The sequence below is a fragment of the Periplaneta americana genome, chromosome 4, assembly GCF_040183065.1.
Source record: "Periplaneta americana isolate PAMFEO1 chromosome 4, P.americana_PAMFEO1_priV1, whole genome shotgun sequence".
NCBI classification, from domain to species: Eukaryota; Metazoa; Arthropoda; class Insecta; order Blattodea; family Blattidae; genus Periplaneta; species Periplaneta americana.
In genome coordinates this window covers 81,486,718-81,504,728 of record NC_091120.1, presented here as the reverse complement: position 1 = coordinate 81,504,728, position 18,011 = coordinate 81,486,718, and the positions used below count along the sequence as shown (strand labels likewise).

The 18,011-nt window shown below is 37.1% G+C and overlaps 1 protein-coding gene across 5 annotated transcripts in view; it reads left to right on the top strand.

Moving 5' to 3' along the window:
• The window catches only part of LOC138697986 (protein SERAC1), a 215,130-nt gene that overhangs the window by 138,614 nt on the left and 58,505 nt on the right, over window positions 1-18,011 (top strand). For all 5 annotated transcript variants that reach the window (XM_069823620.1, XM_069823621.1, XM_069823622.1 and 2 more), the window contains 3 exons: window positions 2,426-2,607; window positions 6,438-6,850; window positions 16,377-16,558. In XM_069823620.1, the coding sequence (XP_069679721.1) occupies window positions 2,426-2,607; window positions 6,438-6,850; window positions 16,377-16,558 (777 nt within the window). The remainder of the gene's footprint in view (window positions 1-2,425; window positions 2,608-6,437; window positions 6,851-16,376; window positions 16,559-18,011) is intronic.

Below are 18,011 nucleotides of genomic sequence, written 5' to 3'. Positions count from 1 at the left end.
AATAAGTAGGGTAAAGGTTGGTAATATTGTGATACTAATAATGTTATGATAGCTCTTTTTGAGAATTTTTTACAATTTTACTGAGCAAGAGAAAGACCAGTTTTGTGCAGAAACTTGTCCACGAACATTTCCTTAATACGTTGACGCAAAAAAAAAACCGATCTTCCTCTCGCTCAGTAAAATTGTAAAAAATTTCTCAAAAAGAACGATCATAATATTATTAGTATCACAATATTACCAACCTTACCCTATAGGAATTTAAAGCAAGAAATTCTGAAAACAATTTATAAGGCCCACTTTCCTCTTGCAAATGGCTGAAATCTTTTTCCGAAGCCAACGCTGAGCATTCGTACTTGAACTGATATTTTTCCCACCGTTCTGACGTCATCGGAGCGCACTGGTAAAATGTTAGAGCCCTAAGAGCGGATTCACACGACACCGAATCGCTCATTTTACCGAAGCGATTATTTTACCAGACACCGCAGTGACAATACAGGGTTGTTTCCGGTCTCTGATAACGAATTTGAATGACATCATGTGCGTCAGGAGTCACACGACAGCTGAACTGTGGCACGAGGTGACAGACCAGTAGTGAGTGATCTCATAGTCAGAGTGCACGGCGACTCACAGCAGAAATTCCCAAGAAAATCTACCCTTTTCGGGAGGGGTACATGACAAGTGAAAATAAAAGAAGCCTGCAATTAACGAGGTTTCGTTGTGACGGTGGGTGGATTTGCAGTCTTATTAGGTACACACAAGATGCCTTTCTTGGAAATAACGAAACCACGTTTTTTTGCAGGCTCCTATGATTTTTCACGTAACTGTACCTGGCATCGGAAATGGTTGTTATGTACCCTTCCCAAAAAGGCTCGATTTTCTTGGGCATTGCTACTGTGATACACCGTGCACTCTGATTATGAAATCACTCACTACTGGTCTGTCACCTCTCGCTGCATTTCAGCTGTCGGTGTGATGCCTGACGCACATGATGTCATTCAAATTCGTTATCGGAGATCAGGAACAACCCGTAAATTTTATATGTGAATGTTCTCAAAACAGCTCTAAACAGTGTAAAATCGGTAAAATCACCGATTCTGTCGCTGACGACATTCGGGTTTGTCTCTGCAAACTAAAAGAAAAAAAATATATGTTAGATCGCCAGTGGCGCATGTATTATAAGTCGTACGTTCACACAATTCTGTTTTTTATCATAGAGCAAAGTAACCCGAGGCTGCCGTCCAGTTGATAAAGCGCACTTTCACACTAATCTCTTCCAAGGCAGCACACCTTACCACATTTACAGATAATGTTGATGTAATATTGTAGGTTCAAAATCTCTTGTTCATTGCCTACTGCTGTTTCTATGAAACCAAACACTATTCGCTGGTAAAAATGAATGGTCAGTAACGGGAAAGTGAAGTTTTACCTCAGTGATGTTCTTTGTTACTTAGTTGCTAACCAAGTTGCTATCACTGAAACCATAATCATGTTTTTATTTGATCAGTGCAGCCGTTTGAAAAGAGTCTATTTTCCGTATGTTGCTGAATCCACTTTCTGCAAGTTGTAGTAAATAGCTGAAGTTATTTCACTGGAACCTCTACACCTCTCATTTTCAGTTCAAACATCGCATCTAACATTGTTTATGCCTAGCTGTTTGTTAGATCTCGAGTTGTAAGTTTACATATTTGATATACTTTTTTAATAAATCGTGCACAATTGTAACGGCAATTCGTATTCTGTTGCGAGATGAGCCACAGTTTCTCCTTTCTCAAACCCCGCCATTATTTGAACATTTCTTATATACCGGTACTTGGCAAAACACATTTTCTTTTGACACCTATGAAAAACATCAAAGTTATACGGTAACGGCCATAGGAATAGTAGGACAAGGATTGAATGGTGCACGGGTTTGCTATAAATTGTGTGGAAGTTCTTGAGTAATTTCTTTGAAAGCAAGTAGAGTGATTATTTTGCAAATTGGAAAAACACCCAGAAGTAACTGTTGGCGGCAACAACAGCAATATTGTGTGAAGGTTAAGATTTGTAATAACTAATAACACACTCTAGAAAAGTACGTACTAATGTAAGGTACAGTACTGCATATTTTTTCTGCAGCGAAAAAAAAAATAGAGCGAGAGAAAGACGGTCGGATAATTCGCCAATCGGTTAATAGGATGACGGATAATCGGGCTTCTACTGTATATATATTTAGGGGTACCTAAAATTTGTAATTTCATGACTGTCTCAAAATGGACTCTTCTGCAGTATCATCAAACTTGGAGTACTGACATGATGAGAAAGTAAAAATCTGGTTCGAAGGCTAAAACTATTGCTGAGGAGCCATTCTTCTTTGTGTCAGGTTAAGCTGGAACGTCATAACTCTTATTATTTGAAGTAATGTACGGCATTTCTGTTGTGATTACAGGAAGATGAGATATGTGACGAGTTATCTGACTCTCGTCTTAAGATTGCTGCTCCCTGTATGCCTCGCAGTATACTACACTTGGCTACGCAACCAGAGGACCATCGTGAACGGAGTGCGCAGGCAGCTGGCTCCGGCGACGCTTGCAGCTATTGCCGGCAGTATCTCCCTGACTTCTCTGTCAGGTCTGTACCTGATGAAGTGTACATTATATTTGTCTTTCTTTAGTGGCTTCATTTACAAGTCTAAAGGCCCGCTCCCACTTAACGGAATCGAATCGAACAGAATTTATCTTCACAATGTATTTTAATGGAAGATAGCAGAAAGCGGCGCGTTGAATCGAATCGAACAGATCAGAATTCAGGAGCTAGAATATTTATTCCACTGTCGAAACAGAATTTCTTGTTTCGGGTATGATCGTAAGTTCTCGTGAAACCTTCGTGAAAAAATAAATGAACCATATCCACTCTTGGCGGCTTAATTCATTTACTATTGAAAGTTATTGCTGAAATAGTACGTATACAAAAATCATAATTTAATATGAACGAAGAAAAAATAATAAATCTAGTGTAGAATTATCTTCTTTTCTATGACAAAACACAAAAGTACTGTTCGGCTTGATTCACTAGATGTGAGCGGAGCAGACTTTTCGATTCGATTCGGTTCGGTTCGGTTCGATTCCGCTGTGGGAGCGGGCCTTAAAATGCCTGATCACGCCTCAGAGTACAGGGAAACCAGTGAATTCTTCTGAGACTTCAACATAATCATTTTCTTTAGTTTTCTGCTATTGATTCTTTTTCTTCCTCCATTGCTCTCCATCGTCTCCAAATATAGTAGTCTATTAATAATTCCTTAGCTCTGCTAGTCTGATATTTAATTTGCATAATTTTCATGTCGTTCCTTAGTATTTCAAACGAACTGTTTCATTGTATTACTTGTTGTTTAGTCAACTGTCCGAAGACAAGTCTGAACCTCATAAGTGATACCAACAAGACACCACTTATGAGGCAACTGGGCCAGGAGATAATGGGGTAGGGTGGCCAGTTCCTTTTCCTCCTTCATTGCATGCATCGTCGACTAGCTGCATATTACACTAGTCAGACTTCAGATGTACTGTAGGCTTATACAAACAGTTGTTCTTTCTCTGACACATAACCTGAGATGTACTGCCTGATAATATATGTAACATACATATCCGTTAGAACCTTACAGGTATTCAATTATGTATCAAAATTTCCTATACCTCATTATCTCCTGGCTTAGTTGTTTGATGAGTGATGTATTGGTGTAACTCATGAGGTCCCAACCACTAGCAAACCAGTCTTCGGACTGTTGACTGAACGTAATATAGAAGAAACCGATATTTTCTTCTTTCATCAGCATCGTTTTGTTTCTGTTTTCTCATTTTCTTATTCTTTTTCTTTTCTTTATCTTCCATTTATATTTCCTCTCTTCTTCCTCGGCTGATTTTCAGTGCCTCCAGATGCAATCAAGTAAGGGCTTATTGAACTCTGCTAGTCTGGCAGTGAAAATCATTCCATTTCCGAGATGCGTACACCTGTACGGTGGAATGCATTACTCAAGATAATACAATGACGTGCGAGAATAAATTATGGTTACAATTCGGAAAATAAATACAGGTAGACGAGGCTGTTCTCCTTCGCTCTATCCCAACCGATATTCTACTCCTTGCTCTCCATTAAACTTTCATTCGAAACAACTGATTTAAAAATCAATTTTAGAATAATGTACGAATGCCTACAGAACATTAAAAGTGACTACAGTGGTCGCGTCGCGGAGAAAGATTCGACTTCAGAAAAGCAAGTGACCTATCCAGTATATTCCGCGTATATTCCTTCTTTGGATTAAATAACAAAGTTATACACTTTAATGTGGAGAAAAAATTACGAATGAGTTTTGTCTACAGGATCATCAATCAAAAACATAATTTTATTTGTTTTTATTTTTATTTTATTACACCCTTAGCATTTTTCTAATGCGTGCTATATAATAAGTTATGGTTAAACCGTCCACTCTACTTCTTTTAAGATGAAAGGCATTCTAGAAATTTTTAACGCCTTCAAAAACCAATTGAAGGCTAAGCAGGAAGAGAGCTTCATATTCACTTTCGGTGCAAAAGGAGGTAATGCTACCATCTAGCTATAGGTTAACAATTGGGAAAACTCCGTTATGGGAGGGTACTAAACCTTACCGCTGCGCTGACGGCGGAGTCGGAGTTTCCCTTCATTAATTTGAACCATCGTCGCTACTGATCGACAAGTCATCTGATGCATCACTGCTATCAGTCAAATATTCTCCTAACGAAATTGAAAGGTTCAGGGCCATAGTGGGCCAAGCGCCATTTATTAAAAACGGAGAAAGCAAGGATTAAAGCTAAGTGAATACCATAGCTTAATAAAGATTGACATATCATTTAGTTTCAATGTGTATACTTTATATTACTTGCTATATGTTTCCATTGAATTATGATAACTTCATTTTAACCCTTGTTTTCTATGGTTTAGTAAATGGCACTTGTCCCACTATGATTCTGAACCCTTCAATTATTCTGTCAGTTTCACTGTCTGTTACATTAGCACTAGAAAAATATTGTTCTTTGTTATTTTAACGTGCTCAACACATTTCTTCCACTTGTCTTTTTCATATTCTGCGAAAAGGCGGCGACACAATCATTCCTTTACGTAAAGTGGGGGCCCAATTTCTGTTACAAAAATCCAATTGAAAAGACTGGAGACAACTGACTAAACATTTTAGTCTGTCTCTTTAAGTAAATGAAACCAATCAAAACAATAAATGCTTATTTTTAAAGCATGGTTGGGCTTTGAAGATAAATAATGTTTATGTACGCGCTATTTGACGGACCGCGAACAGTCAGACATAAACTTAACAAGTGATGATATCTTGTTGACTCATTCTATTAACATGGGTTTTTTCATCATAAAGTAGAATCTACATAGACGATTTCATACACTGCAACTACCCACTTATCTCTTCAAGAAAAAAAAAATTATCGTTGATCGATTTTCTACTTCAAAAACATATTTTCCCACACTACTGTAATATGAAACAAATCTCAATTAAGAAGTCTTACATTTGTTATATTGTAGTGACTCAAACATCTTAAAAATCTGTAAACAATATTCAACATACTTTTTTTCCTTATTAGAATCTGACTACTACTTTTTGAGTTGTTATTAAGTATAAAATTTGCGAAAATATTCTGCTTCAATGAAAGTCTACGTAAGTAACGCCTTCTTCTGTTATTGGCTGACAATTAAGAATAAGGAGATGAATAGTATATTGTGTCACTCTTTAAGATTCACGCACGTGCAAACCAACGGAGTTTATTAAGTTGTTCCCCTATAGTAGCTTAGCATGAACACTATCAAGTGACTAAAGCACTAAAACTAGAAAACTATCAGTTTGCCGAACTATCACAGGATCTGATTACCTTATTAGAAACGCAACTTTATGAAGATTTGAATAGCAGCTTATTTAGTGGCATTATAAAGTTAGAGAGATCAACCTTTCTACATTCCTCAAGATCCCATATCAGTCCATTGATAAGAGAACTCTTATCTAACACTTGATTTTGAAGTTACGAGTACGTATTTACTTTGTCTGTTGCTCACATTTTAATTTGTTCAAGTTGTTAATCAAGGAGTTCTTGTTTTAATTTGTTTACATAACGTTGTATCATTTCTTCTGTTATTTCTTATTGTAAAAAGAGATGGATCCTTGTGACCTGGAACTTATTGTAAAAAAAAAAACGATCTGAGTCACACGAAAAACCGCTTTGAAAGTTGACCGGCAGGGGGAAGAATGCTTCATGTCCATGTAATATTGGGATTATCTCAACACTACAGACATGTGACAAAAAGCTTTCTTCCCGGTTTCTTTCAGATGTTTTCGACTAGGTTTGAACTCTTCGATTCTGATTACAAGCATCGGCCATGGAGAAGGACTTTGGTAAAATTTACTTCCTTGCTTGCAGGTTCTGTTCTCAGCCCCTCCTCGAAGTTTGACCCCATACTGCGTACATTCAGAGTGATAAAATTTCGACCTCGCAAGTTTCTTCGAGCGGCAGAACAAGAACAGGTACAAGAAGAAGAGCGGAAGGTAGAGGTGTCATCGGAGCCCGAGAAGTGCGTTAAGTGCGATGTTCTGTACGACCCCAGCCCCGAGCCAATCCGCGCCGATGTCATATTCATCCACGGCCTGCACGGGTCTCTGGACAAGACCTGGAAGCAGGGCATCTGGGACGTGAAGAAGGTGAGGACGGTGCCGATGCGACGCAGGAACTCGCAGCCCGCCCCGCCCAGCGAGCAGGCCTCCGCCCCACGTCTCAGTCGGAGCAAGAGCATCGTCGAGGGAAAGGTCCGAGATACAGACCTGCCAGAAAGAAAGGTACATGGCAGTAACACCATCAAAACTGTATTTTGTGATTAAAATATGTGTATGCATATTTGTTGTCATCAAAATAATATATAATTTGTGTATTATTCGTTAATGGTTGTCCTGTTACATTTCTGTTTTCCAGGAAACCACGCTTAACTACATTTTACTATTAATAATTCTTACTATACAGGCTGTCCCATTTATTTTGTGCACCTATTATAACTGTTTTGTTTGGATAGGTATTGGAATTTTTGTTTTTGAGAGTTATGTTAGAACGAGGGGCTAACATGAGTGTAGAGATTTGGTGCATGTACTGCCCGTTACTCAGGAGAAGACGAGGGGCAAGAATGTGACCTTCTTGACTATCGCTGTTGATTATTATAAACATCGCTCAGATAAGCATCCCAGTATCCAGGTTACTACTCGTGCAGGAAACATGAGTAGACCCAACAATGCGTATGGAAATTAAAGCTAAGTTGAACAGAAGGAGACCTAATGTTTCCGCTTACTACATTACAAATATTGACGTGCTGTCTTACGTTATCTGTTCACATCCCTTCCCCCTCAGTCCGCTCTCGTCTTCTCCTGAGTCACCGACAGTAACTACATTATGAAACAAGATACACGTGACGTCATCAATTTTTCAAATAGCACTACACACTTTAATCATGTTACATTGATTACACACATTAAGACAAGTTCAGAAATGTATCACAATGTCACCTTCCCAATCAATAACAACAAAATGCAAAATGCCATCAGAATGTGCCGTTTGTTGTAGTGCCCCATTCATCTTGTGCATTAATTTACACAAAACGAAAGACTACTAATGTTCGTACACGTCGTGTGTTGTGTGTTTGCTGTCTTAACATGTAAACAAACCACAACTGTCGACGCCACAATCCACGTACAGTGGCCTGCACGTTCTCCGGACCTATCGCCACTCGACTCCTTCCTGTGAGGAACTGTAAAGGACTGTGTACCAGAACATTCTGACAACACCAGACGACATGCAGCAACGCATTCGACAGGCTTGTGTGCCCATTCAGCCAGCAACATGCTGGGCAGTCATACGGTCTTTCGGGGAACGCCTTCGAATGTGCATTAATGTGAATGGTCACCATTTGGAACATCTTCTGTGACTCTCATGGCATAATATATCACATTGGAAGTACGTTTTTGTTTCGTTTTGTTGTTATTGATTAGGAAGGTGACGTGATACATTTTTGAACTCGATTTAATGTGTGTAATCAATGTAACATGATTAAAATATGTAGTGCTATTTGAAAAATGTATGACGTCACGTATATCTTGTACCATAATGTAGTTACTGTCGGTGACTCAGGAGAAGACGAGAGCGGACTGAGGGAGAAGGGATGTGAACAGATAACGTAAGACAGCACGTCAATATTTGTAATGTAGTAAGCGGAAACATTAAGTCTCCTTCTGTTCAACTTAGCTTTAATTTCCATACGCATTGTTACTCATGTTTCCTACACGAGTAATAACCTGGCTACTGGGATGCTTATCTGAGCGATGTTTATAATAATCAACAACGATAGTCAAGAAGATCACATTCTTGCCCCTCGTCTTCTCCTGAGTAACGGACAGTACATGCACCAAATCTCCACACTCATGTTAGCCCCTCGTTCTAACATAACGCTCAAAAACAAAAATTCAAATACCTATCCAAACGAAGTTATAATAGATGCACACGATAAATGGGACACCTTGTATATTCCGTACTACATACAATCATTATAGTTATTTATTAACAAAAACTTTTTCACTTTAATTAATATTTCTTATATACATACGATGAGCTGCTGCCAAGAAGTCAAAAGGACAATAGCAATGACAAAGGAAGCTTTTAATAGAAAAAGGAACATCTTCTGCGGACCTCTGGAGAAATAACTAAGGAAGAGACTAGTGAAGTGTTTTGTGTGGAGTGTAGCATTGTATGGGCGCAGAAACATGCACATTACAACAAAGTGAAGAGAAGCGAATAGAAGCATTTGAAATGTGGATATGGAGAAGGATGAAGCGTGTGAAATGGACAGACAGAGTAAGAAACGGAGCTGTGTTGGAAAGAGTGGATGAAGAAAGAGTGATCCTGAAACTGATCAGGAAGAGGAAAATGAATTGGCTGGGTCACTGGTTGAGAAGAAACTATCTACTGAAGGATGCACTGGAAGGAATGGTGAACGGGAGAAGAGTTCGGGGGGAAGAAGAATATATCGGATGATAAATGACATTAAGATATATGGATCCTATGCGGAGACAAAGAGGAAAGCATAAAGTAAGAAAGACTGAAGAATGTTGGGTTTGCAGTGAAAGACCTGCCCTTGGACAGAATGAATGAATATACATTCGTTAATAGTTCAGTTTTCCCTTCCCATTTTTTCTTTACTGTAGTCTATATACAATTTTTTCGAGTTCCCTCAATTTTCTTCCGTTTACTGTTCTATACAATTTCCTATTTCTACATTTAGTTTTAGTAAAGCTTCCTGAATATAAATATGTCTTGTTCTTTCATTTTCTGGGCAAGATAAAAGAATGTGTAACACGTCTTCTTTGATTTTGATTACATAAAGGATATATATCTTTTCCTACGTCTCCTCTTCTATTTTTAAGCTCCAAATTCCCAATCTACATCACGCTAGCTCCATCCTTTCCTCCCTGTTGTTAACTTTTGTATGTTCTTTCTGTCCCCACATGATTTTCATTTCTTTGTAATTTATTAATGATTTTAAACCATTTAACTTGCTAAACATTTCCTGTCTCACTATCTCGTTACTTCTCTTTATTATAATTTTGCCTATCAAATTTATATTAATTTCACCATTTTTTTGCTATAACCAGTTTAGTCCTAATTCTAATTCTTTTATCCAATTAGACTTAGTTTTCGTCGTTTGTAGGAATCTTAAACATCTTTTCAACGTATCATTTTTTTTCTTTCTCTACAATATAACCCAAAAATTTAATTTTCCAAACTAATATTGTTCCCCTACTATCCTTCATCCCCATTTCCAATCTGGCTGCTATATTTGAGGCATTCCATGGGATCTCCAAATATTTCTTACAAAATTTAGATCTTATTGTATATATATTTACTTCTGAAAAGTAATTTTTCCTTATCTCAACATTATATAATATCTTAGCTTCACTCATCGCTCTGTAAATATCATTTAATCTTTTGCTAGCATGTTGGGCCATTTATTGAAACATTTGTCTATTGCTTTAGTGCTTCATTTCCTCTGTTTACGGTATTTTCATTTTGTTCTTTCCAATCTCACTTACTAACTACTGCACCTAAATAGATTAAAATATAGTATTTAATTCCGTGTGAAATTTAAATATATATATATATATATATATATATATATATATATATATATATATGTATGTTTAGAATAAGTTACAAAATTTTCGCGATAATGTAGCTTGAAAAAGTAGAGTCAAGAGGGCAATTGGACTGAAGCAGCTGTTACTTAAGTGGAAGAAAGATACTGCATAAGAATTTGTGGTTCCACCTCTCACCTGATCTCTTCATTTGTTAGGGTGCATCACAGGAAAGCATGTACAATATTTGGGAAATTATAGCAGTCAGAATAAGCTAATTTTGCTAATAAACCAATACACAAAGGAGCTCCAATTTGATCTCAGACGCATCGTTTTGATGTCTGGTCATTACAAAACTCTTTCAGGTTCGGGTAGTAGGATGTGAGAAATTGCTTTAGCCCTATAATTTTAATAATACCAGACTCTGCTAGTTTATTTTGTTTTAATTGTATACTACTCTATTTTGTTTTAATGATATTACATGTTTCTACATAGTTATTAATTATGACGTTATAAATTGCATTCTTTGGAGCAGGTTCAGAAAATGGCGTTCATTCAGATCGTTAAGCCATGTAAGGACATATCGTTGACGATCTGTCTGTCTGTTGTGTTCGAAAGTGATTGATTTCGTTTCGATGTCGTCACAATATCGCTAAAAGTATTGGGCAGAATTCAACGTTTTCAAGAATCGAATGCTTGTTTAGTAAACTGTCCGAAGACAAGTCTGAACCTCATAAGTGACACTAATAAGGCATCACTCACGAGACATATAAGCCAGGAGATAATAGGGTAGGATGGCCAGTTTCTTTCCCCCTCCAGTGCATATATCCCTAACTAGTAACATATTACAATATTACAATAATCAGACTTCAGATGTGTACAAACAATTGTTCTTCCTCTGACACATATCGTAAAGTGAGATGTATTGTCTGATAATAGATGTACAGCTGTCAAAAAAAAAAAAAAAAGTGGCCGCACTCGTGAACAGCGCATATATTTTTAAAGTCCACTTCGTGTCGCGGCGATGTTACACGATGCATGTGCTTGTAGAAGCAGTTCCGGAACTATGAAAGTGTTCCATATCTGCGCCTCGTAGACCAGCGGTAGAGTGCTTGTTTAATGATTCAAAGGTCGTGGGTTCGGGCCTTTTTCAAGTTTTCATTTTATTTTTTAATCGTTCTTTAGCGATATAAATGATATTCAAATTATCATTTATATCCAGTTATCGTTCTTTATGGATATCACGTTATTTATATTTTGTTATCGTTCTTTAGACATATGAATAAAATTCAGGTCATCATTCGTATTCTGTTATCGTATTATAACGATATGAATAATAATTATTATTGTATATCCAATGGGGGTTAGCCCTATTTTACATATGTATGTTAGGGCTATAGTTTTATACACTAAAAAGATAAGCATAAAGAGAAATGGGAAAGAAAATTAAATTAGCTTACGCGATGTAAACAAAACATAAACAATCCGTAAATTAGGCATTGCGATTGCAAAACAAATATCAGGTATCAATTTGAAACATACGAAAACATTAACAACACACATACGTAACACTTCTATAACACAAATATGCAGCTTTCCGTACCATACATCATAAATTAATACACAATAGCCACATACTGTAAACACAATCAAACTATAATTACGACATTGCGACGACATCAAGCATCCCATAACTGACTCACATACATAACAAATCAAGCATCCGTTACAACACATACACTTCAACATAGTAACCACACTTTTAAAAGTTACAAATTTGGCTCCAACAAGAATAAATAGGACACTGTTACTAATTACTATTCTTCTACAATTTCTTAAATACATCTGTAATAAATCTGTGAAATTCCGATATGAATAATATTCACGTTTTTTATATTGTTATCGTTCTTTAGCGATTTAAATAATATTCAAGTTATCATTTATATTCTGTTTTCCTTCATTAGCATTATAAAACAATATTCAAGTCATTTATATTGTTATTGTTCTTTCGCAATATATTAATTAAACAAACCGATATTTATCATTTATATTCTGTTATCGTTCTTTAGTGATACTGTATAAATAATATTCAAGTTATTTATATTGTAATCGTTCTTTAGCGATATAAATAACATAAATTTAATATTAGGTTTGGAAAAATCCAGTTGCATAATATTGCTATTAGTTTTTCTTTTTGTATTATTACATTATACTATCTTGAACCACAGTAAAATGAAAAGGAGTAACGAGGAATTGAACCTGAGACGGTGACATCTAAATTCCGACGTTCGTCCGCTGAGCTACGAGAGCAAAAGTGTGGAAACATTTTCGGAAAAATTGGCCCAATCACACTCTAAGATTTTCTGATGATTCGTAGAAGCTAGTCCAGGATGCGGGGGGCAAAGGCTAATTGAGATTTCCCGGTCTCTGACCGGGTCAAACATCCTGATAGAATTAATATTTAACCCTTGCCGTGACTTTCGGTGAAGTCCGGAGGGCCCAATTAGTCAAATCCACTCTCCTCATCTCCACGCTTGGGCCCCCTGGAATTTAATAAGATGCGAAAGAGATAGTGGTGTGCGGAAAGCAACGGGATGTTACCGCATTTAGGCCTATCCTTCCCAAGAAAACTGCAAACATGAACAAAGGAAGCTTTTAATAGAAGAAGAAGGATCTTCTGCGAACCTCTGGAAAAAGAACTAAGGAAGAGACTAGTGAAGTGCTTTATGTGGAGTGTGGCATTGTATGGGGAAAGAACATGGACATTACGAAACGAATTGAATCATTTGAAATGTGGATGTGGAGAAGAACGGTGCGTGTAAAGTGGACAGATAGAATAAGAAATAAAATTGTGTTTGAAAAAGTGAGTGAAGAAAGAATGATGCTGAAACTGATTAGAAAGAGAAAAAGGAATTGGTTGGGTCTCTGGTTGAAAAGAATAATAGACGACATTAGGATATGTGGATCATATGCGGAGACTAAGAGGAAGGCAGAAAATAGGAAAGATTGGAGATTGCTGGGTTTGCAATGAAAGACCTGCCCATGGACAGAACATTTATGTGTGTATGTTCAGAATGCCTGGAATATCGTGTCTAAGAACAGTCGCTATTTGCAAAGACTAGTCAATTCCATGTCCACTCGACTGCAAGATGATCGAGATAAGAGGAAGATAGACCAAATATTGAATTGTGGCTTTTTGTTTTGTTTTTTGAACGCTTAATTGTTTGAATGTTTTAAGGCCGACGCCAGTAAATTTGTTATGTTTATGCCACGAAAGATATTTTATTGAGAATAAAATCTTTTTTCTTTCCATTTGCAGCCACAATATCATAATGATAATGATAAAGTCATGGCATAATATATTAATGAACCTGATGTTAATTATTAAAATAATCATAAAAGAGAAAGGAGCCATTATGTCTAGTTTGTCTCTCTCAAAAAAAGACACAAAAAAGGACATAAAAAGCACGAGGTTGTAGTCGAACGCAGGACCTCATGAATAAGAGGCCTGAACGCTACCATTATGCTATCGAATAACACGCAGTATACTTCAATTATAACTGTAGATATCAGGCAACGTGGTCCAACAACATGTAACATCGCCTCTCTCCGAATTGTAGCGAAGATACCCGAAGGGAACATTGTTTCAGGAGAGCGGCCACTTTTTCTTTTGACAGCTGTACATATCAGCCAGAATCTCAATCATAGGTAAATCGAATACTCTGTACTCGAATACATTTATCGATTTATGAATCGAAACTTTCACTCGAATAGTGATTTCATGTCTGTATTCGACTGCTTTGTATTTAGTAATTGCACTTTGATTGATGTCTATGTCCCATGTTCTCAAAATCTGTATTCATTTATGTGATACCGTTTTAGATTAGGAAGGGTATTGTCTGATTACACTAGCTGAGATAAAGCTTATCATAGTTTTATGATTATACGTATAATTAACATACAAAAATGTAGGATACGAATTAAATTAAAGGGCATCAATATTATGAAATACATTTGAAACTTTTTTTTTTCACATTTACTGCGAATCTAATGGAGAATAACATGTATATCTTACAAAAATAAACTAACTCTACATTATGTCCTATGTTTGAACAGTCAATTCGCTATATATCACAAATTCCGTCTTTAGTCATGATCTAAAACAGGGTTTCTCAAAGAGTGCTCCTCTCCGTGAGACGTGATCAAGGACTCCGCGAGCTATTCTAAGGAATAATAGAGAGAGAAAGCAATAAACCCAATTTATTCCACATTTGGTGAGTTTATGGACTCTTCCCGCCTCCGATTTCAAACCGAAGTCACGTGACGCGGTGGTGAAAGGAAGAAAAAGGTTCCCAATGTTTCAAAACTATGACAACCCTAAAAAACAGACTCGCTCACACGGATTACGCTAGCCGATTAGAATGTTATAGAAGAATCAGATAGATCTATTTGAAATCAACAAAGAACTAAGGAAGAGACTAGTGAAATGCTTTGTGTGGAGTGTAGCATTGTATGGGTCATAAACATGGACATTACGACAAAGTGAAGAGAAGCGACTAGAAGCATTTGAAATATGGACATGGAGAAAGATAGAGCGTGTGAAATGTACAGACAGAATAAGAAACGAAGCTGTGTTGGAAAGAGGCGCGAAGAAAGAATGATGCTGCAACTGATCAGGAAGAGGAAAAGGAATTGGTTGGGTCACTGGCTCAGAAGAAACTGCCTACTGAAGGATGCATTGGAAGGAATGGTGAACGGGAGAAGAGTTCGGGGCAGAAGAAGATATCAGATGATAGACGACAGTAAGATATATTGATCATATACGGAGACTAAGAGGAAGGCAGAAAATAGGAAAGACTGGAGAATGCTGGGTTTGCAGTGAAAGACCTGCCCTTGGTTAGAACATTATGAATGAATGAATGGATGAATGAATCATTAACTACTTCATGTCATATTAAGTGTTTAGGTAAGAGATGGAACTTTTATCATTTTAATATCCTTCAAAATACTGTACTTGTTCATTAGCTCACAACATATTAAAAATGAAACAATCAAGCGCGGTAATGTTCGGTGCGAGCTCCATTTACAATATTTCTCGAATAATTATATCTAGTTATCTAAATACATGCAAAATAAATTAATAATAAATCGTAGCTACAATACCTCATTCACAGTCCAGTTGGTATAGCGCTGGCCTTCTATGCTCGAGATTGCGGGTTCGATCCCGGCACAGGTCGATGACTTTAAGTGTGCTTAAATGCGACAGGCTCATTCAGTACATTTAATTGCTTGTAAAACTCTTGCGGTACAAAATTCCGGCACACCGGCGACGCTGATATAACCTCGGCAGTTGCGAGCGTCGTTAAATAAACCATAATTTAAATTTCACAGTCCAACGTCGGAGTTGCACTCCCATCATCTTTAACTCTCTCCTCCTCATCGGAATTGTCCTAATCTGAATCAGATCCTAAGTTGATGAAAAACTGATAGGTGATTCGATCCGTTAATTGATCTTTTTGCCGAAATGTGACGCGGTGAATTACCGCTAAGTGGACTGTTACTTTTCGAATGGCGCCAAACTAAGAGAAACCTGTTTGCAACCGTACACCTGTTTACTTTAATTGTATGGCGGATGTTGAAAACATGTATTTCTGTGAAAATCTCGAAATATACTATTACACTTGCGATGGGATAGGTTAATATTTGAAGTAATGTTCCAGGTACTATATTAAATTAATGAATGCATTAATGAATAAATGAGTGAATAAATAAAAAATAAATAAACAAACTATTTTGCAGCATCCCAATAATTTCTCTTTATGCCTCTCAAAATACTAAAGAACAAAATTTAGTGTCAACAAATTCAAAGATTACGTTAGGATAATATATTATATTTGTTTAATGTGTGTTTATGTGTATTTGTACGAGTTAAATTGTTGAAATTGAAATTGTATTTTTTGTAGTTAATTTGTCCTTAAATTTTCTTTTTAACCCATTTTGTCTCTAATAATTATGTTTATCTTTGTTAAGTATGTGTTAATTGTGCTGAGCACGAATTTTTACTCCTTCAGGAATGAATTTTGTTTGTAATCTTTTACATGTTATTTTACCAGGAACAAACTTAAACCTGTAGCACAACTGAAATCAGTGTTTACCTAGATTGATTCTTAACGACGACCTCGATTTCCCTTAGACTCTGTTGGACCAACTTCTGGAGGAAGAGGAGCAAAACAACAACAATGAAAAGGAGCCATATTCAAAGTGCTGGCCACGGGACTGGCTGCCAAAGGATTGCCCCGGTGTGAGGGTCATCGCCCTCAACTACACGACCGAACCGTTTCTATGGAGACCTCTCTGGATGACGAAGCGCAATAGGTAAGCACCGACAGCTTATATTTTCTTAAGAAGAGTTTGAGTATGAATTCACTGGTTAAATAGGCTATTCTGACGTAAGTGGTATCCAGCTGACATCTAGCTCACAATACTTTGACATTTGTTTAATGTCTCCTCTTCTCGTAATGAAGAATCACTTCAAAAATTCTTATAAATCATTGCCCAAACTACGGACGTCGTGTAATTTCCGTTTTACCAAATCCTTTCATTTTTTCTGTTAATGTAGGTAAAATACTTATAGACGTTACACGTCAGGAACTGTAGGCTTGTATGTGTATTTTCTTATTATTCTGTGACAAGGGTAAGTACCGAATTAATGAATAAATATATTTAATTAATATGTAGTACGCCGTAACTTTAAGGAGAGGAATGTAGGTGATTGCCGGTGAAGTGTTGTGGGCCGTGAGTTCAGGGAAGGAAATACCGGCAGTTGCGAGGAGGTCGCGCCGGTAATCGGCTCAAGACTGGTCCACAATAAAACGGGAATGGAAACGAGAAGCTTGCCTGAGCCCGGGGACGTGAAAGTTAATTGTGAATGCTCACATTTAAATACATTTATTTGAACAATATTTCCATTCTCTTTGTCGTTTCCGTTCCCGGTTTATTGTGAACCAGTTTTCACTTACGAACTGAAATTATTTTTCTGTCAATTTCGATTTTGCAATGTTTTAGTTTGTTACTTATTGTTAAGTATTCTTCTTTCCCCTATGGATAGAGTTGTATTATGAAAATAACTGGCATATCAAAATTAATAAAATTGATGATGATGATGATGATGATGATGATGATGATGATGATACAATTAGGCCTACACTCTCTATTCTCCCGACAATTACACTACGAAATTAATTGTGTCATTTCGTACCTAACTCCCTTTAATCATGCATATAGAATGATGAAAGATGAGTGGAACAGAGAAAAATTCTCTCCGGCACGGGGATTTGAACCCGGGTTTTCAGATCTCCGTTCCACTCATCTTTCATCATATGATGACGCAGAATATCTGCATGTACTTCGGTACATCATAATAATATATGATATGCGAAAAATAATCACTTAGTGATTTAAGACGCTTATTCCGTCGGATCCCGGCCACTTAGTCACTCATAACGAGTACAACTCTGCACATGTGTAGATATTGTGCCACTGTCATACATCTATGACGCAGTACATGAGGGTAGGCCACTAGAGGGAACCCAAGAAGTGGAACTTAAACTGAGAGGATTCGATCCGACATCGGGATGGGAATCCGGTGTGGCTTAGTGGATATAGCGTCAGCACGTAGAACTGAAAACCCGGGTCCAAATCCCGGTGCCGGAGAGAATTTTTTTCCGTTCCACTACTCTTTCATCATATGATGACGCAGAATACCTGCATGGAAATATCATATGTACTTCGGTACATCATAATAATATACTTGCATATAGAAAGCAAA